Below are 20669 nucleotides of genomic sequence, written 5' to 3'. Positions count from 1 at the left end.
TTCAGTTTGACCTCGGTTGTACATTTTCATTGATATTTGCCTTTTTTGTATAGTGACAGAGTTTGATTCCAATAAAAAAAAAATAAAAACATGGCATGACATGCCAGAAGCCTCTAGAATTTGCCACATTTTATTAAATAAATAAATACATTAAAAAAAAATAATTAAAAAAAAATAATGGAAAAGGAAAAAAAAGCGAACGTTACGTTCGGATGTTACGTCACGTGCTCAAAGGCACGCGTGTTACGTCCTAAAAACAGCAACAGATGGAAAGTGAAAGAGATTGAGATCAGGCGACATGGATACATTGTAACTTTGGAAAATGACCGACCTCAAGACCGAACAGGCACCCGGCGTCTGTGAATAGAAGGAGGTAGTGTCCTTTTTCTCAGACTGTGTTATATTCTGTCTAAATGACTAAGATTATTTTGTAGCAAGAACAGTTCATCGCTAGGAGGAAGTAAAGTGAACAACACATAGCTGCAGCAGTGTGCTTATCTGCCTCTCTGCTTGCCTTTCTGAATGCACCATTGTTATGTGTTGCAATTCAACATTAACATCGGTTTGTCATCGATCGTGACACGATGCGCAAATAATCCACGTTGTTAATCTAATGTCAGGCCTTTATATGTACATGATATGGTTGGGTGGTGCTGTTGTTGGAGCTGCCTTTCCTTCCGTCCTTTGTCACTCGTATGCAGACCATTTTTCTTGTCTGATCAGAGTATATACACACAGCGTACTTATTCAAACGAATGCACAGCTAATAGTTATTTTCGGATTATTTAAGATCTTATTAGAAGGCCTGAATATTAATATTGTGGTTCTTGATAACCTGATCGGCAATGCAAAAATGTCTGCAGCTTCTCTTGAAAGGCAGATCGGAATAATATTTTATACGTGATTCTCAAAATGTGGAATATTTGTCATTTTGCTAATTTTTAGGGAGAAATTTGGGCAGATACCCTCATTTTGCTGAAAGGGAGTCTAGTGGTCTGCTTCTGGCACTGGGAGAGGTCGTGAGTGCCCTTATTTGGCTGCCAAATGCACAGACACGAGATGTTGACTGAAAGCAGGTAACACCTTTCCTTATTTTTGCATATTGTACTCTTATAAACGTGTTATTGTGTTTGTTTTAATGTAGCAATGTGCCTGATTCATGCCTGTGCAGATCTGTTGTAGTATTTTATGTCTGGTGGTTATTTTAAGATGATCTTTTAAAGGACTGATCCACTTGAGTAGCTGCTATATATGTTAAACAAGGCTGTGCACTTAACCAGTAAGAAGCATGACCGCTATTGTGATGGTGATATTTTTATTCCTTAAATAAGCCTGGAGTGGATATATTGATGACTAATGGTTGCCAAGTCTACAGTGCCTCGATGCTCAGTGGTATATTTATTAAAGCTGTATCATCTACACTATTCTGAACCAGTTCAAACAGGCCAGGTTGTGTAACAGTATAGTATAGTGTGCTGTGATTATCCCATGCTTATTGGATTGAATTTGTGCTAATGGACCATGTTGCTATTGGAAGCATTATGTTGATGATCTCTGTCAACAGAAAACGGAGACGCAACTGTGATGCTGAGGAGCTCCAGGTCTCGCCTCAGGCAAAGAGGTCTGGAGGTTATTCCTTCCTCCCTGAGGTTGGCCGTGATGTCTGGGACTCTGAGGTAAGAGGGCACAATAGTTGACCAAGAAATTTCTGTCACTCAAAACGATCAACTGAGACACCTCTTTGAGTCTAGAGCTTATTTCACTCTAGAATCTGTGGTAGAATGAATAGATGCTGTTCACACAAAGCGTATTTTCCATTCTGTCTGTTTTTATTTATTTTTTTAAATAGTTGGTCTGTGTACTGTTAAATAGTTGACTTTTTGCCACATCTTGCACCCTAAGCAGCACATTTTTTAAATGCTGTGTCCATAGTTACAATTTTGATACACTGCGCACATAGGCGCAATGTTGGTTTTAAAATAATGGACCAACCTGAAGTATCTAGGGGAAGGATAAACATTTAGAGTATGGATACTCAAATTTGGCAAGCCTGGGGGCCACAAAGCAGAATCCCTTTAACTACTTTTTTTATAGTAATTAGGCATGCATGCTAAACATGCTATTTTAATACATTATGGATACATGTAATTAACAAAAATAAAATAAAAAAAATGATATATAGGTAAATCACTTAATTCTTGTAAAAGTGTGTTTAAAAAAAAAAAAAAAAAAAATAAAATCTCTCTTTCTCATTCATATATATATGCACCAATCAGCCACAACATTAAAACCACTGACAAATGAAGTAAATAACATCGATTGACTCATTACAATGGCACCTGTCAAGGGGTGGGATATATTAGGCAATAAGTGAACATTCAGTTCTTGAATTTCATGTGTTGGAAGCAGGAAAAATGGACAAGCATAAGGATCTGAGTGACTTTGACAAGGGCCAAATTGTGATGGCTAGATGACTGGGTCAGAACATCTCCAAAACGACAGGTCTTGTGGGGTGTTCCCGGTATGCAGTGGTTAGTACCTACCATAAGTGGTACAAGTAAGGACAACCAGTGAACCTGCGACAGGGTCATTGATGCGCATGGGGAGCAAAGGCTAGCCCGCCTGGTCCGATCCCACAGAAGAGCTATTGCAGCACCAGTTGCTGAAAAACTTAATGCTGGCCATGATAGAAAGGTGTCAGAACACACATGTGCATCGCAGCTTGCTGAGTAGCCGCAGACTGGTCCGAATGCCCAAGCTGACCCCTGTCCTCAGCCGAAAGCACCTACAATGGGCACGTGAGCATCATAACTGGACCATGGAGCAATGGAAAAAGGTGGCCTGGTCTGATGAATCATGTTTTCTTTTAGTTCATGTGGATGGCCTGGTGCGTCTTTTACCTGGGGAAAGAGATGGCAGCATGCACTATGGGAAGAAGGTAGGCTGGCGGGGGCAATGTTCTGCTGGGAAACTTTGGGTCCTGGCATTCATGTGGATGTCACTTTGACACGTACCACCTATCTGAGAATTGTTGCAGACCACGTCCACCCCTTCATGGCAATGAAATTCCCTGATGGCAGTGGCCTCTTTCAGCAGGATAATGCATCCTGCCACACTGAAAAAATTGTTCAGGAATGGTGTGAGGATCATGACAAAGAGTTCAAGGTGTTGACTTGGCCCCTAAATTCCCCAGATCTCAATCCGATTGAACATCTATGGGATATGCTGGACTAACAAGTCCGATCCATGGAAGCCCCACCTCGCAACTTACAGGACTTAAAGGATCCTTAAGAGGTCTTGTGGAGTCCATGCCTCAACGGGTCAGATCTGTTTTGTCAACACGAGGGGAACCTACACAATATTAGGCAGGTGGTTTTAATGTTGTGGCTGATCAGTGTATATATATATGATAGATAGATCGATATGTATATATGATAGATAGATAGATTGATATGTGTATATGAATGATCAAGTTTTTTTTGTTGTTGTTAAAGGGTAACTAAACCCTAAACCAACTTTTTTTAGTTAATGATCTGTAAGCATGGGGCTTTATTAGTACTGGTCATTGATTCAAGTAATTTTTTTGACATTTGTGTATAAAGTGTTTTAATTCTAGAATATATGGTGTAAAAACATCTGAGTGCTGCCCTCTTCAGGTTGAACGGTGGCTACTGCAGTTGAATTTTCCTATTGGCTGTTGCGGTACTCGTGACGTAGCGGTGACAGCTGACGTAAGCAGGTTCCAGCTCACCACGCCAGATTCATGTACATGTCGTCTTGCGACCGTGTGAGGAATAATAATAACAGAGTCTGACAGCAGCTGTCAATTAATCCGTCACTACGAGTCTCAGGTGCCCCCCCCCGCTCAGCCCCGCACTCGGTTCGTTCCCTCTATCCCCGCCGGGGTCTGCCCACTTTTCCAGCATTTTCAAATATTTCTAGTGGGTGGAGTCAGACTCTGAGCAGGTGTTTAGTTACCCTTTAAAAGATCCACACTTTTACAAATAGGCCACATACTGCAGCAAAATGCCCCACACTGAAAATGACTAAAATGTAAATGTTGTGAAATGTCAACATTTATATCCATAAACTGAAAGCACATATGATCTGCTGTCAGATATGATTGTTTTTTTTTTCCTTTCTCCCCAATTTGGAATGTCCTATTCCCAATGCACTGTTAGTCCTCGTAGTGGCGTAGATACTCGCCTCAATCCGGGTGGCGGAGGACAAATCTCTGTTGCCTCTGCATCTGAGACCATCAATCCGCGCATCTTATCACGTGGCTTGTTGAGCACGTTACCGTGGAGATGTAGCGTGTGCGAAGGCCACGCTATTCTCAGCGGAATCCACGCACTACTCTCCACATGCCCACACATTATAGCGACTGGGATGGGATAGGGAAAGTAGAGATATGACAGGAAATGAGAGGGAGAAGAGTGGGAATAGGATAGGGAAAGGACCTCACAAGCCGGGCACTCTGATTGGTCTGCGGCTACGCAGCCCCATACGCAGCAGGGTGTGTTGCACTGTTTGTTGTGACGCATTCCTCCCGTAAACATCATTACAGAAGTAGACCTTCTGTTGGTTCCGACCAGACAAGATAGACTTTGTTGCCCTCGCGCATCGATGAGCCTTGGGCGCCTAACACCCTGTTGTCGGTTTGTAGTTTGTCCCTCCTCGGACCACTGTCAGTAGGTACTCGCCACTGCTGACTGGGAGCACCCCACATGCCTTGACTTTTAAGAGATGCTCTGACCCAGTCGTCTGTCCATAACAATTTGGCCCTTCAAAGTCGCTCATGTCTTTACTCCTGCCCATTTCTCCTGCATTTAACACTTCGACTACGATAACTAATTGTTTGCTAACCATCTAATCTACCCTGACCTTGACATGTGGCCTTGTTAGATGATCAGTGTTGTTCACTTTACCTGTGAGTGGCCATAATGTATTAGCTCATCAGTGTTATTGCCTCATGAAAAAAACAGAATATGGTGCAGAGATGTTGAATTAATCCCTCAAAGAGCTAAATGAGTGTGGCTCTCACTCACACAAACGCACTGTGTTTACACACGCACACTGCCGCAGGCATTCAGAGATTCTTGGCTGCAAGCAAATAAACCGTAACAAATTGTCAGTGAAAATAACGCAGGTAATTCCATTTGGTTTTTCCTGGTGATTGGCCAATAATAAACTCTCTAACTAACTATCTTAACTAATTTGTATCCATTGGGAGACACTTTTATACAAAGTGACTTACAAAAAGAGGAAGAATATAACAAGCAATTCATCTTAAGGAGACAGTAGGGTGAAAAGTGTTGGCACACACACCAAAGATACCCTCAAAAACAATATACTAGCTCCAAAAGTGCTTCAGTAAGAAATAATTAATATCTATGAAAACCCTCTTTTGAGGGTTGGTTTAGTGTAGTGATATAAATCATTAATAATGAGGCATTTAGGAGAAGACGCCTCAACACAGTTATTCTAGATAAATATTTTTACTGTTTAACGGGTATCTCTCTTGAGCTCTTCAAATGGGTTTGTCACCCGACACCCGAAGTCTTGCACTGTGGCAGTGTCTAGCGATTGTGGAAGACTGAACTGTTTCTATCAACACTCGCAGACTGAAGCAGAACTCATTTATATTCTTGTGTTTGCATTTGATTAATTCTTTACATCAGTTTGCGGTTTCTTTTCCTCTGTAACTATACAGACTGTGAAAAATATTTCAGATTTACTGAATTCTTTTCTTGTCATGACAACATCACCCGGGCCACAAAATGATGCGTGCCGGATTTTTAGTGCTATGGATCCAGATTGTATGATTAGCGGGCAGTGCTTTACAAATGTGAGGAAGCACAGACTATATACAAGAGAAGCTCAGTCGACAGCATTTGTGGCATAATGTTAAAATACATTTTGACTTGCCCCTCCTTCAAAATTATACCCACACCACATAAACCGTATGATTTTAGTGATAAAATCACCTACAATTGCATTGTAGCATTACTGCCACCCCTCTGAACTGGTTTTGACAAACTGCTTATTCTTATTCTGTCTCTCAACAGTCTTCCAGCAGTGACAGCAGTGGCATTAGCAGTCCAGAGCAGATGGCAGGGCCCAGCGCCACCATCCAGAGCACCGACCAAAGAAGACTCCATGTTTCTCAGGCTCCCTGCAGCCCTGTTGCCACCACCCACACAGCTGAAGATCCAGCAATCTGCTTGAGCCTAAACATCTCATATGATCACATCAACCGTATATTGAGAGAGGCCCACTTTAGTAGCCTGGAAAGTCATGGTCAACAAGGGCCGACATGATTGGTGATGACTCTTCCAACAACCTTTGACATGATGGAAGTGTAGAGGGAACCTTTAAGAGGGACATCATGGGCCAATTTAAGGCCTGGCACAAATAGAGACCCTTTAAATACATTTACGTTTTTTATCTCCAAGCACTTTCTCTTGTTCATAGTGTTTATGTGGGGCTTTGCTTCATGTGTTGACCATGAACGTCACATAGGTGCTATGCAAAAGAAATATCTTGAAAAACATCCTGTTCTTGCAAAATTGTGTGATCTTTTCCCCCCCTTTACTTTACAAGTAAGTCAAGTCACACACGGTGCTACTCGGTGCAGCTTGGGTCATGTTTCGACTAGTGGTTTCATGTGTAGTACGTTTCAAGTGGACTAAACCCAGTTTGGTTAAAGTGAACCAGAAAGGAAACCAGCCGCAAATGATCTCAGTGCTTTTGGTGTTCACAATGTAAGTGGACTTAAAAGAGGACTCAGTTTCTTTTTTGGTCTTCTTCACATTATTGTGGTCTCAGACCCCTTGTTGTTCACACCACAGCTCCTTAAGAACTCAGACCCCATTGCATCTAGGGCTGTCACGATTATGAAATTTGGCTGACAATAATTTCTCAAAAATAACTGCGATTATGATGATACGCAATTGTCATACTACTTAAGGTGTATGTATGCTTATGATGGTTGGGCCTACACCATAAGTAGTCATTTATTGATATTAAACTTGAAATCATATAATAAAATGGGGATATATGATTACTTTTAAGGCTTTAAAAAATATTGAATTTTTCATTAAAAATTATTGTTCAGGGATAGAATTACATAAGTAATATTTTATTTGTTATATACCAGATAACACCACCAATTGTATTACATTATGCAGTAGTAATAATGTATAATTTATTTCTGTACAAAATTCTTAACTCCGATAAAACCTACAAGCCCATATTTCACATGAAGTAAAACATTTGTAATTCTATGTGCATTTGAAAATATGTTTCTTTATCTATCATCTCGAGGGTAATGGAGCAAGCAAGCATCTCCTCCTGCATGTCATTTACATTGTGTGTATGAGCCCAAAACATTTGCCATTGCGCAAATAAAATTAAAGTGAAACTATAAAAATCCTTGCTTGCATTTTCGTGGGAGTTTGGCATGAACTTCTGTAGATGGTACGCCCATCCGGGCACTTTAAAATCTTAACGCAAAGCTCTGCATACGGCTGGTCCATTCATTTTAGATGCTTAAATAATACAAGTACGGAATCTGAGACCAAAAAACACATCATGGTATATCTATATTAGCTTAAAATTCCCATATGTGGACAGTAAATTGTGACTGGAATATGAAGTATGTAATGCAGCTATGTATGGCAAGCCTCAAGGTACTCTCGTCATAAAATGTAAAGCGGACTGGTACCTCTTCGCTTTCACATTGCACAAATCAATCGAACCACAAAATGACTCACAAATGAACTGTACTCAGACCACCTCCTGAGGTGGCCTGAGTACGTTTCACTTTTGGGTCCTTTTAGGGGGGTCTGAGACCACTTGGGTTGTTCACATATACACGTTATACCGCTCTGAGAGCGCTTGAAGTGCTCAAAAGAACTAGGAGTGAAAATGGCCTAAAACGTGATTATAATTTTAGCCCTGCATTGAAAGTCATTCCAGTTAGATTACTAATGCTGTTATCATGTGTTTACAGAAGATCTGGTATGGTTCTCACTGGAATTAAGACTCTTTTGGGAAGCTTGATGATTGCTTGCATATTTAAATCTCAGGTTTGTAGGTGTTCTATGTTATTTGAAGTGGAGATGTTGTAGCTATAGTTTACACTTCAAACAGGGAACCAGGTGCCAGATCTTTAGAAATTCTTTATCAAATAATGTAATCCTTACAATGAGAATTAGAAAACATACTAGCACACAAATTGGGAAATAGAGGCATTTGGACTTTTCTGAAATTCATAAATGCATACTGGACTCAGGTCTGTTAATAATGTATACAAGAAAGCACTCTGGCAAAATCAATTGAAAAATTAGAAATGCTGCAAATTGATCAAATCATTATTTTGGAAAGATCCTGGTTAATTTTCAACCTTTGAAATGGTTAGAGCTTGAAATATGCAGGTTTAGTTCGGTCACTGGGTTCCCTGTAATACGAGGACTTGTGTTCTATGGGTAGAGCATCGGAATGCCCTAAAATTAGCCTGCACCTAAGCACTCGAAAATATCATGTCAAAGCAAAGTCCTAAGAAATATTTTACCACGTTACATCGATAAAACCCACTTTTGCTGGTTATCCGTAATTTGACCAGCATATACAATGAATGACAAAGCAAACAGTTATAATTGACTGCCTTAAATTTAGTATGCACATATGTAGTCCAATCTAGTTCAGTCCTTTTTAGATACATATCAGTCTAGAACTGTTTGTCAAAGCTCAGTTAAAACAGGTTGTAAGAGTTAATAAGTTCTCGTAAGAGCCACTCTCAAGCAGGTAATCTAATTGAATAGGAGAAACTTATATTACCTTCAACTTGTGCACTGACAATACAATTCAACCCAGGCACTGTGCTTTATGTGAAGGACAATTAGCTTTTAACGATTGATGATTATCTCACGATCACCATTCTGTTTTGTATGTAGGACTATTCATAACATATAGCTAGCATATATACAATATTTGAATCATTATTTTATTAAATGTTCCTCTGATGAAGATGCAAATAAAAGTTTTTTTTTTTTTTTTAAATACATTTTTCAGTGTTGGGTACGTTACTTTGACTAAAAGTCATTAATTACTACTAATTACATCTACAGTGTAATTAGATTACTGTACTAATTAGATTACTGTCTGAAAAGTAATTGCATTACTTACTGCTTTCTTAAACCCTAATCAGACTCAACCAGATGAAAAATACAAGGATGGACATGAAACTGTTGTTTTAATTCTTTTAAATAAACCATATAAAATAAATAAAGTATTCATGAACTGGCCAAAGAATTTTAAGGGGCCAGCATTAAATAATTTTTAAATATTTAAAAAGCATTAACATATTTTTACATTAGACGTTAATTTATATTAAATTCACTATTGTTTTATATAGAATTTTTCAATAGTTAAATATAAAATATTTAACAATTACATCAGAACTAATTAAATTACAGAAAAATAAGAGTAATCCCTTACTTTTTTCAGTGAAAAATTGGTAATGCATTACACCTAACACTGACATTTTTTTGTATGTGTGTGCATGACAAGTAAATTCCTTCTAATTGTTATTTCATGTACAAGATCATTATTTATTGAACAGTCTTTCCTAAAACATTGCTTTTGTTGCTATAGTTTAGTACCCTATATCAGATTTAAATACTATAATATTTCCACACAAGACAGTTCAGTATACCCATAGTTGCATATATGTTTAAAGGTCTGGAAAGACATTTTGATGAAACACTGTATTAATTTTTCTTCATATTTTATACAGTATAGACAGACACTTTTAGGTAGGGAAGAGGTAGTGCAAATTCTAAGAGTAACATCCATTACGGGAACACTTGTGCTTAACAGCACACCGGCAAAAGTATCCTGGGTTGTTTCTCTCTTATATCACATTAAAATCAGAATGATTTAGCAGAATTACAAGTAGTATATTGTCAGCGATCATAATGACTCCTGTGAACCACTAGCAGCATTTGTACAGTACATAAAGAGTAAACTGCAATCGTAATTAAAGGAATATTCCAGGTTCAATACAAGTTAAGTTAAATTGACAGTATTTGTGGCATAATGTTGATTACCAGAATAAAACTACTGACTCGTCCTTCCTTTCCTCTTTTTTTTTTTTTTTAAAGAAAAAATCAAGGTTACAGTGAGGCTCTTACAATGGAAGTGAATGGGGTCACTTTTTGGAGGGCTTAAAAGGCAGAAAAGTGAAGCTTATAATTTTATAAAAGCACTTAAATGAATTCTTCTGTTAAAACTCATGTATTGTTTGTGCTGTAAATTTGTTTAAAACATTTTTTAACAATTGTTTTAGGTTTTGTTGACATTGCATCGTCATGGAATGAAGCCGTAAAATTATAACTACACAGAAAAGGTAAGCAATTTTTGTTTATGTCTTGTGGCTATACTTTTGTTACAGATTGGCCCCATTCACTTCCATTCAAAGTGCCTCATTGGAACCCAGATTTTTGCTTTTTTTTTAAAGAAAAGGAAGAAGTCAAAAAAGATTTTTTTTGTGGTAATCAATATCATGCCACAAAAGCTGTTGATGGAGCTTAATTTGTAATGAACCCAGTATATTACTTAAAAATGTGTTTATTTCTAAATTAATGTTTGCATCTGAGATTAAGGAAAGAGAACGCAGACACTTCACTGCAATGCTCAGGTTCACCAGCAGTAGATGTGGGTGACCCTGAAGTTCTCTCAAAGCTTTTCTCAATCACACAGTCTGTGTCTATATTGGCCTCCACACTTGTCTGGCCATTTGACTCGACAAGAACAGGTTCAACCAAACATACAGGTTTGCTTCTGTTCACCAGCTGCATTCCACTGAAGAGCGTCAGTCTGGGAGGTTCTGGGACCCTGGAGATATTTGTGGGTCTGTTTTCCTCCCCTGCTTGTTCACCTTTCACATGATGTGACATTTCTGAAAGGATTATAGAGGTTGCTGTTTCTCCAAATGTTTCTGGAGGGATGGGGTTGGTCAAAGATTCGGTGGGCTGCTGTGAGAGTACAGAGCGGGACGACACTGGACCCTCAGCACGGTCACACCCGGGATTCGTAACACAACAAAGCAAAGCCTCAAACTGCCTTAGGAGCTAAAGTATACACAAAAATAACCAGTTAGTCAATTAACATTCACACATGCCATCATCATTAGAATGCTCACATTTGATTATTGCAAAGCTAGCAACTCCACAAATCTAATAAACACATAACATACATTTATATAACATAACATGAATTACTGGGAGAAATCATGCACTTCTTTTTTAAGATGGAAACTTTTACTATCACAAATTTTCAGTACTGAATAAAATACACATACATTTATATTATCCATTTCTTTCAACCATGCAAACCATCCTGAATGAAAACATTTTCTGAGTTTGTCATCATGCATTGTGGGACTGCTTTATTCACAAAGAGCCATTTTGACTAAAGCAAGTTTTTTTGTAAACATAATTTTGTTGCTTTCTATATAGAACAGCGCTTGTATCGGAAGTGCACCTGTAATGCCTAAAAGGGCAGTACACTAGGCTTTGGAACAGAGCTAATAGAGTTTCATTCTATAGTTATTTGTATAGAGAGTGAAAAGAGTGTGTTAAATAGCACTTGGGTAATTATGTTTTGGTAAATATTAGCTACCGAAAAACCTGCTTCTTTCAGACTCGAACATGGTTTGGGTCATGGTACCTTGGTTGCCTTGTTGGCAACAGGCCCTGTTGTTCCTTCACTAAGTTGTGCAAGGCGTTTGTGTGTGATATTGAAAATGTGGTCTAGACAGAGGAAGTCTGAAGACATCAGGGAGGCAAGAGCGCACAATGCCCTCTGTAGGAAGTAAAGAGAAATTGGTTTTGTGCTTTCAATATTGGAGCCAACCATACCAATTAATCAGTTAAAAATGAAAGGTTCATGTGAAAGTTCTTACAAGTGAATGACAATGAATTTGGATATTCTGAGCCTAAATGTAACAAGAGTCCGATGGCTTTACCATTTGGACAATTTGGGTGTGATCCTGGAGTTTGCGAGAGAGAAGTTCAACGACCACCTCACAGTTCAGAGTGGAACATCTGAAAGCAGAAATTAATTTTAGCTGTGACAAATGGAACGTATAAACTCCACTAGACTATAATATCAGAGCATGTCAATTTTGTTTAGTGATGAATTTTAGACCAATGTTCAGCTCCTACTAATGCCATAATCAAGCACAGGTCAAATAATGAATAATTTACTCTTTGATGAAGTGCTGGCTCTCCTCTCTGGATAAGACGACTTTGGAGCCACTGGTCAAACTGTTGATAAGTGCCATTTCCGAACCACAGTCCCCCAACTGCATGGCCTCCACACTGATTGAAAAGATCACAAAAATCTCAGAATGTCTAGGCTAATCTCACAAAACTAGTGAAGAACATGTCAAGAATAAAAACGAAATGTTTTGCTGAAAGAAAATTAAGCATTTTTAGTGCCTTTATTTTTTTGCATTGTGAGATTTTCACTACAATTACGTAATGTGATAAACACTGTAATACAGTAGCGCTATATTTACATTTTCCCCCCAGAATAGATTTTTTCCCTTAATGAGGGCATTTTTTTTTCAAACATAAAACATACAGTGTGTCAGCCATTTATGTCAAATACTTCAGTTGGATCAATCAATTTAAACGGTCACCTCGTTGTCTAAACCCATAAGCCTAAAAAAGCCTAGAAAAGCCTAAAACAGGATGTTATAAAATATATCAAACAGGGTAATTTTTTAACTTCTTTATTTAAAACGTGGTATTTTTTTTTTGTCCCCTTTGTGCTTGTTAATTCCTGACCCTGTTTCACAATGCAAAAAATACCAATGTTCTAAACATAGGCTTTTTTTATTTTTTATTAAATATGACCCAGACATGTTTTCTTGAGGATTACACAACTATAATTATTAGGGATGCACCAACAGATATGAAAATATTTTAACAACCAACAACCAAAATAAAATCTATTGGCCGATACCAATATTTTGTGACTTACCTTATTTTTTCATCAGATCACTGTTTCGCTCAGGAATGATCTTTTAGAAATATACAAAGAGGTACAAAAGCTTTTGTTCTAACAATAAATAATTCCATTGAACATGGATTGGATCTGTTGAACACATGACAGGCCAAAATATTTAAGAGAGCTACAATGAAAGATAAATAGAAAGATAAAACGTTCAAAAATATTTAAAATTAACAAAATATCATAAATGAAAATAAAACAACCTTTTTTCTCCTCAATCATCATGCCAAAACATTTTTGCACTTCTGTTTTTGTACTTCAAAACAACAGAACTCACATTTTTACATGTTTGTACTGTATATAATAGAACATCACAAATTAATATTATGCAAATGTTGGACAATTTCACAGAAATGTCAACCACATCATGGAAAAATGAAAAGTTACCACCGCAACATAACGCCCTTTTAAGTTCATGGTGTAATGGATCATGCCATACACACCGCTAGAGGGTGCTGCTTGCTTACACAATGCTGACTGAAGTGCTGATTGCAGTCTATTTTTAAACACAGCCTTTAAATCTTTTTTAATAGCGCAAGACCATATTGCCATTTCAATCTTAACTCAATCGTGCAGCCTTAATGGTTACCATATCAGTGTCTCAGAAGTCAAACTTTGTTGGTTTCAAAGCGTTTTGGATGGTTTTAACTTCATGTATAGGTAACCATCACGTTTGTAACACCGATATTTCCTCATTAATTCAAGAATGAGAAAGAATATAATTGAAATATTATATGTTCTTAGGAGTGCCAACCCTTCTATGGTCTGTGGCTATCAATATTTCTGGATTTTACATTTGAATTCAAAGAATTTATTACAAAATAACTATTGTTTTTTTTTGTATACCAGTGTTTTCATGCTTAAAACCAATTTGCCGTTGGTTTTAATTTGGTCAATAATTGGCTGATATATGTTGGCTGTGGCAGCTACATCGGTGCATCCCTAACAATCATAGAAATGTAGAATCTAATTTAATTTGAAAGCATAAATTAATTCTTTTTTGCAGTACATCGGTTTATCAATACACAAATCATAGTGGACACCATGCTGCTATTTTAACACAGGAAATGAGATGCCAGCATTTAATTTCCCTTAAGCTATGCAATGACTTGGTATTAATAACCTCAAACACTCAAGAAAGCAATGCTGAGTGGTGACTTCCATCTAAAGTACAAAAAATAAGGCAGCCTGACTCTTACTGCTCTGATAGGTTGCCGCTCTCTCGACTTGCCCCTGAGTGGCTGCCCGAGCCACCCGACTTACTGCTTCTGCCCACTGAGGCCTGGCTGGCTAAAGTATTCTCCTGGGAGGAGTTGTGAGAGGAGCTGTGCCCACTGTCCATTTCCTCCCAGCCTCCACCAGCCTGCCCTGGACACCTGTGATTCGCTGAAGCAAAAATTATAATTATGTCATTATTTACTCACCCTCATCTTGTTCCAAACTCGTTTTACTTTCTTCTGTGGAACAAAAATAGCATATTTTGAAGAATCTTCACGCAGCTGTTAAGCTCAAAAAAAACCAAAAAAACTAGAAAGCACCATCAAAGTAAACCAAACAACTCCTATATTCCAAGTCTTCTTAAATCATACAATAGATTTGGGTAAGAAACAGACTGAAATGTATGACAGTATTCATCGGTGTTATTTCGAGAACCGCTGCAACCAGATCATTGACCTGTGTGAAGATTCTTCAAAATATATATATTATTTTGTTCCAAAGGAGGAAGAAAGTCCTACAGGTTTGGACTGTTACTTTAACATGCACTTTTGTTTTATTTTTTTTTAGTTTTAAAACTTACATGACTGATTGGTGCTTAGCTCACCTCTGTGGATGTGGGATTGTATATTGTAGGCACACGCTGGCATTGCCATCTCCACAGTAGCAGAGGGCGCCACTACAGCGTGGTAGTGGTTGTCATGGAGGCGAATTCCAGGATGCTCTGTCGGAGGAAGGACAGCGCTGGCAACCACCACGGCAGCTTTCTGGATCTTGTCCAACAGAGTCCCTCCACCTTATGGAGAGAGGGAAACATTGAATGAAATAAGAGGAAACTACATGACTTGCATTTATAAGAAATTAAAGTCATAGTGGTTATCTCAGGATTTGAATGAATGAAATTCATAGGATAGTTCAGTCATCATTTACTCATATGATGTTTTATCTTCCATCGTACACAAAATGAGATGTTAGGTGGAATGAAGAAAAAAGGAAAGTGAATGGTGACTGATGCTAGCATTTCATCTAAAATCTCCTTGGGTCAATTATCTAACATGGATTTTGAACAACATGAGCATAGGTAAATTATGACAGAATTTTTTGGGTGAACTACCCTTTTAAATGGCTGCTACTTACTAAACTCTTTTCTTCCTGGGCTGTATCCAAACCCCTGCATGCCAGACCTGTGTGTCTCTGAGCCCATTCCTGCAAATCAAAGGCTTTAAAGTCACAAGTTGATATGCTAGAAACAAGCTAGATCCAGAGATGTGCACCATTAGCATGTCTACATACAGAAGTTCAGTACATCGCTGCATGTGACAAAACACTAGAAGTTTGCAGTATAATCTATGTATAATCACCTAATGCCATCCCAGATGTGTATGACTTTCTTTATTCTGCTGAACACAAACGAAGATTAAAAAAAAATACAAAATAAAATTAATATCTTCAAAAATGATATGATACGTGTCGGTGAGAAACGGATCAATATTTTAGTCCTTTTTCACAGTCAATCTCCACTTTCACTTTCTTTTTTGTTTTTGCTGATTTGCATTCTTTGTGCATATCACCACCTACTGGGCAGGGAGGAGAATTTAGGTTAAAAAAAAAAACTAACTTAAATATTGATCAGTTTCTCACCCACACTCATCTTATCGCTTCTAAAGATATAGCTTTAAAAACTGTAGTTTTATGGATTACTTTTATGTGCATTTTGGAGTTTCAAAATGTTGGTACCCATTGACTTGCATTGTGAGGACCTTCAAAATCTTTGTTTGTGTTCAGCAGAAGAAAGTCATACACATCTGGGATGGCATCAGTGTGAGTAAATCATGGGAGAATTTACATTTTGGGTGAACTATCCCTTTAATAGTTGACTGTTTAATCCAATTCCTGTGGCTAAAATTGGCATATATAAATTACCAGGAGGTACACACTCGACTGCACATCCTATCACAGAAACTGATTGTGTGGAGCAGTGCATGCTTATCCATTATGCAAAATGCATGTCCCGGACAAAATAAACATTGCAGCGGATTTGCCGTACAGAGAATGGAGACTTCACCTGCAAGTGGTGAGCCAGGTTCCCTTTGTATAGTGTCTAATAATGCATATGCCATGTAGACTGAAGTTTATCTTGCCAATAAAGCTTGATATGAATTGGATCTGCTTTGATCCAAATATTAAAGATTGGTCCTAATAAAGTGCCCAACGTGGTATTCTGCTGTTGTAACCCATCCGCCTCAAGGTTTGACGTGTTGTGCATTTTGAGATGCTATTCAGCTCACTACATTTGTACAGAGTCGTTATCTGAGTAACCGTAGCCTTTCTGTCAGCTCAAACAAGTTTGGCTATTCTCCGTTGAACTGCCGCTTACCATGAACATTTTACCATGTTTATACTAAAATAAATGATGACTAAACTTTCTTAAACTTAATTTCTTGATAGTTTTTTGAGACAAAGTATAAAAGTAAATGTATTTATTATTATATCTTAATGTTTGTTTTAATGTCCCATGATTAAATCACAGAAAACTGTGCGATTACTTAGTTAAAACTTTTTATCAATTTACTGCCCTACTTACAATATATCTGTATAAAATCTCAAGGACATGAAGAGTATACAGTATGCTTGAAACATATAGCCCTACTATTATTTGTTAACGCAAAGTCCGATGTTTGAAATCAGACATAAACTAAACCTGTACTCTTAGTGTACTTACCCATGGAAGTTGTTACTGTTTTACATGGAGAGAATGCAGAATCTGGGGACATGGCATCATTAAAGAGAAGGACAGCCAACTCCTATAATGAAACAAAGCGAACAGCTCAATATGACAATTTACAAACATTACTGCATGAATTCAATAATGTATATTTTTATATCAATTTATATCTATTATTTCTACTATAGCATACATTATAAAATACAACCCTTCTTATAGCATACATTATAAAACAGCATGTATTCTTTATATGGAAAATCATACTGATTTCATCAATCAGATGAGGACTGCACAGAGACAATTTTACCTGAGCCGAGCCTCTGACTTTCTGAAAGGGCGCATTACCATGGATGGGGTCTGGGGGGCCGCTGTAGACTAAGAAAGAAGAGGACAATTCTAGACAGGAGCTGAGGAATGATCTTGGCATTATGTAAGTTCACAGCTTCTTTAAAATTAATTGGACTACTCTTTTAGTATGGTTCAGGGTGTATTGTGAATTGTTCAGACCTCCTTACCAATTACTTCCCGTATAAAAGTAGCATTCCGCCGTAGCTCTGTGAGGAAGTGAGGTGGTCCATGGCTTGATAGGTGCAAGAGGATCTTCAGGGCCTTAGACAGAGATAAAGAGGCACAACACATTTTTAAAACACTCAATAACACAGAGCTTCAGCCAGGCAAACCTAAGCAAGATGCTTGTGAGATCCATCTCACAACTCATTGGTGAGAGTTCCTTAATCACCCCTGGTTGAACCTACAACTTTAAGTTACCAACCCCGACCATTAAATCACTAAGACACACCAACCCATCTCACCTTGAGTTTGACGTGGCAGGACTTCACCTGCAGTCGTTCCAAGAGGTACTCCAGAAGACACTGGCAGCAGCCTGATGACTCATGGGAAATTTCTTAGGTTACATTGAGAGTCAAGGATTACACCACAGAACATTTATTATTCTGTCCTTCCCTAGACTAGCGGTTATGTTTGAAAAAGGATACTGCCGATTTCCTCAAAGATATAACCAGGACAGGGCGATTCGTCATCTGCTGTTGCACGCATGAGTGTGGGCACCTGAGATAGATGCATCAAAGTGATGAGCGTCAAAAGTGATTTAAATGTACATTTATTACAGGGTCAGTGTCCCTGGAGTAACCTTGGGTTAAAGTCGGTATGAAATAAAAATGTACCCTATTTATTTTATTAATGCATACTGATCTTATTGAGATTGATTCATCCATGAATATTTGCTATTTTATAAAACAATTTTGACCTTGTAAACTTTAATCAAATGGTTTTAACTTGCTCTTCCGGTGAAATGCTGACCTAGGAAAGGGTTAGTCAGTTTTAATCCCACCCCTTCAAGAGTCATGTAAACAAACCTGGAGTCAAAGCAGAGAACGCAAAGACGAAGAGGTGCATTTTCGGCTGTTTCCCTCTCAAAATCCTGTTCCCTACCCGATGGCTTGAATTTATGTTTTAAAAGGAGGAGGAATAAGGGCGAATTCTCGGTAGTGTTTGAGACATTTCATGAATGCATAGTACCACCATCCTAAAACCATGGTATTAACATGGTACATGTCCTAAAACCATTTTACATGTCTATAAACCATGGTATTGTCATAGTACATGTCCAAAAACCATGGTATTAACAAGGTCCATGTCCAAAAACCATTGTACGCATCTAAAAACCATGGGACAACCATGGTTCAGCCACGGTACATTTCCAAAAACCATGGTATTGCCATAGAACAAAATGTCCAAAAACGATGTGTCTAAACCATGGTACAGCCATAGTACATGTCTAAAAACCATGGTACGTGTCTAAAAACCATGGTTCTGCCATGGTACAGGTCTAAAAACTATGGTACTGCCATGGTACAGGTCTAAAAACTATGGTACTGCCATGGTACATGTCTAAAAACTATGGTACTGCCATGGTACATGTCTAAAAACAATGCTATTGCCATAATACATGTCCAAAAACCATGGTATTGCCAAGTTACGCATCTAAAAAACATGGTACAACTATAATACATGTCCAAAAACCATGGTAAGTGTCTAAAAACAATAGTTCTGCCCTGGAACATGTCTATAAACCATGGTATTGCCATTGTACATGTACAAAAACCATTGTAAGTGTCTAAGAAGCATGGTACAGCCATGGTACATATCTAAAAACCATGGTATATCCACAGTACAAGTCCAAAAACTATTGTACGTGTCTATAAACAATGGGATAACCATGGTACGGCCATGGTACATGTCCAAAAACCATGGTACGGCCATGGTACATGTCCAAAAACCCTTGTACAGCCATGGTACAGGTCCAAAAACCATGGTACAGCCATGGTACATGTCCAAAAACCATGGTACGGTCATGGTACAGGTCCAAAAACCCTTATACAGCCATGGTACAGGTCAAAAAACCATGGTAAAGCCATGGTACATGTCCAAAAACCCTTGTACAGCCATGGTACATGTCCAAAAACCCTTGTACAGCCATGGTACATGTCCAAAAACCCTTGTACAGCCATGGTACATGTCCAAAAACCCTTGTACAGCCATGGTACAGGTCCAAAAACCATGGTACAGCCATGGTACAGGTCCAAAAAAACATGGTACATGTCCAAAAACCATGGTACAGCCATGGTACATGTCTAAAAATCATAGTACTACATATCGAAAAAACATTGTATTGCCATGGCACTTTTTGGTTGTTGTTTGTTAGTGTCTATAAACAAATATTAATCAAATGCAGACTGTATATTTAACCACTGTTAGCTCCAGCTATCTAATAAACATGGAAATGTCACTGAATTGACTGAATGTTTTTTCAAGCTGTCACAGATACGTACTTTTTGTAGGAAAACCAACCGTTCCAGTAATGTAGCCATGATAGAACAGACTCTTTTAACGCCTGTCTATGTACCATTTGTACACTTTCCCTTCTTCCCGTGCGGGTCAGCATGCCCAAGAATATCTACACAAATCAAACGGACCTCTTAGTTTCCACAATAACTGCCAACCGTGAAATGCTTTTGTTTTTTATTGTATTTAACTGCTTTTTTTTTTTTTTTTTTTTTAAATAAAAGTGACACGGAAACACACATAACAATATATCTTTGATAAGACTACATACAACTACGTATTTAAATTATTAATAAAACCGATTACGTGAACATGAACTACATAAAAGCAGACCGCGATTGAATTGAAGGTTGCTTTAGCCTATAGGACGCTGTCTTAAACGACAAGTGACTGAATACGGAAGTTAATGCAAAGTGGAAGTTCTCAACCCTCCTGAAATGTCTTTGAAATGTATTCTTCGTTTCTATTGGCTCTTCAGCATACGTAGCGAAGTAAAAAAGAGAAAGAGAACCAATCAGTGCTTTCGGTTTCCCGATGAACGCACTGATTGGCCAATCACTTGTCAATTGGAGGTTATCTCAGAGTTCACCCAGTATGGCGCTGTCCATGTTGATTACAGACAACTGAGGTCTCTGTGTAAAATATCAGGCTTTCGTTCATAAAAATGAACCGAAACGGTGTTTTTAATGAATCTTAAAGTATTAACAGAGTTCGGCCTCACCAAACGATTTTTTGTTTTAGAGGAAAACTGTAAGAGCCCATAATTTACATGTCTTAAACC

General features: G+C 38.1%; 2 protein-coding genes across 2 annotated transcripts; one reads left to right on the top strand and one right to left on the bottom strand.

Annotated features, from left to right (window-relative positions):
* Positions 1-242: 242 nt before the first annotated feature.
* Positions 243-9033, top strand: si:dkey-21c1.1 (uncharacterized protein LOC100150256 homolog). The gene is made up of 4 exons (XM_052103390.1): positions 243-373; positions 946-1076; positions 1565-1676; positions 6069-9033. Exons 2-4 carry the CDS (start codon positions 1045-1047, stop codon positions 6318-6320), a joined length of 396 nt encoding a protein of 131 aa, XP_051959350.1. The 5' UTR covers positions 243-373; positions 946-1044; the 3' UTR covers positions 6321-9033.
* A 329-nt stretch (positions 9034-9362) lies between these two features.
* Positions 9363-19985, bottom strand: tepsin (TEPSIN adaptor related protein complex 4 accessory protein). The gene is made up of 13 exons (XM_052103389.1): positions 19876-19985; positions 18019-18091; positions 17836-17927; positions 17539-17632; positions 17331-17398; positions 17021-17102; positions 15436-15504; positions 14906-15094; positions 14283-14469; positions 12273-12386; positions 12032-12110; positions 11734-11868; positions 9363-11135 (listed from the first exon to the last, which is right to left on the bottom strand). The coding sequence occupies exons 1-13, from the start codon at positions 19912-19914 to the stop codon at positions 10644-10646; spliced, it is 1713 nt and encodes a 570-aa protein (XP_051959349.1). The 5' UTR covers positions 19915-19985; the 3' UTR covers positions 9363-10643.
* Positions 19986-20669: the final 684 nt, after the last annotated feature.

The sequence above is a fragment of the Xyrauchen texanus genome, chromosome 33, assembly GCF_025860055.1.
Source record: "Xyrauchen texanus isolate HMW12.3.18 chromosome 33, RBS_HiC_50CHRs, whole genome shotgun sequence".
Lineage (NCBI taxonomy): Eukaryota > Metazoa > Chordata > Actinopteri > Cypriniformes > Catostomidae > Xyrauchen > Xyrauchen texanus.
Note: the sequence above shows the minus strand (reverse complement) of the source record. Positions and strands in the feature narration are given on the sequence as shown.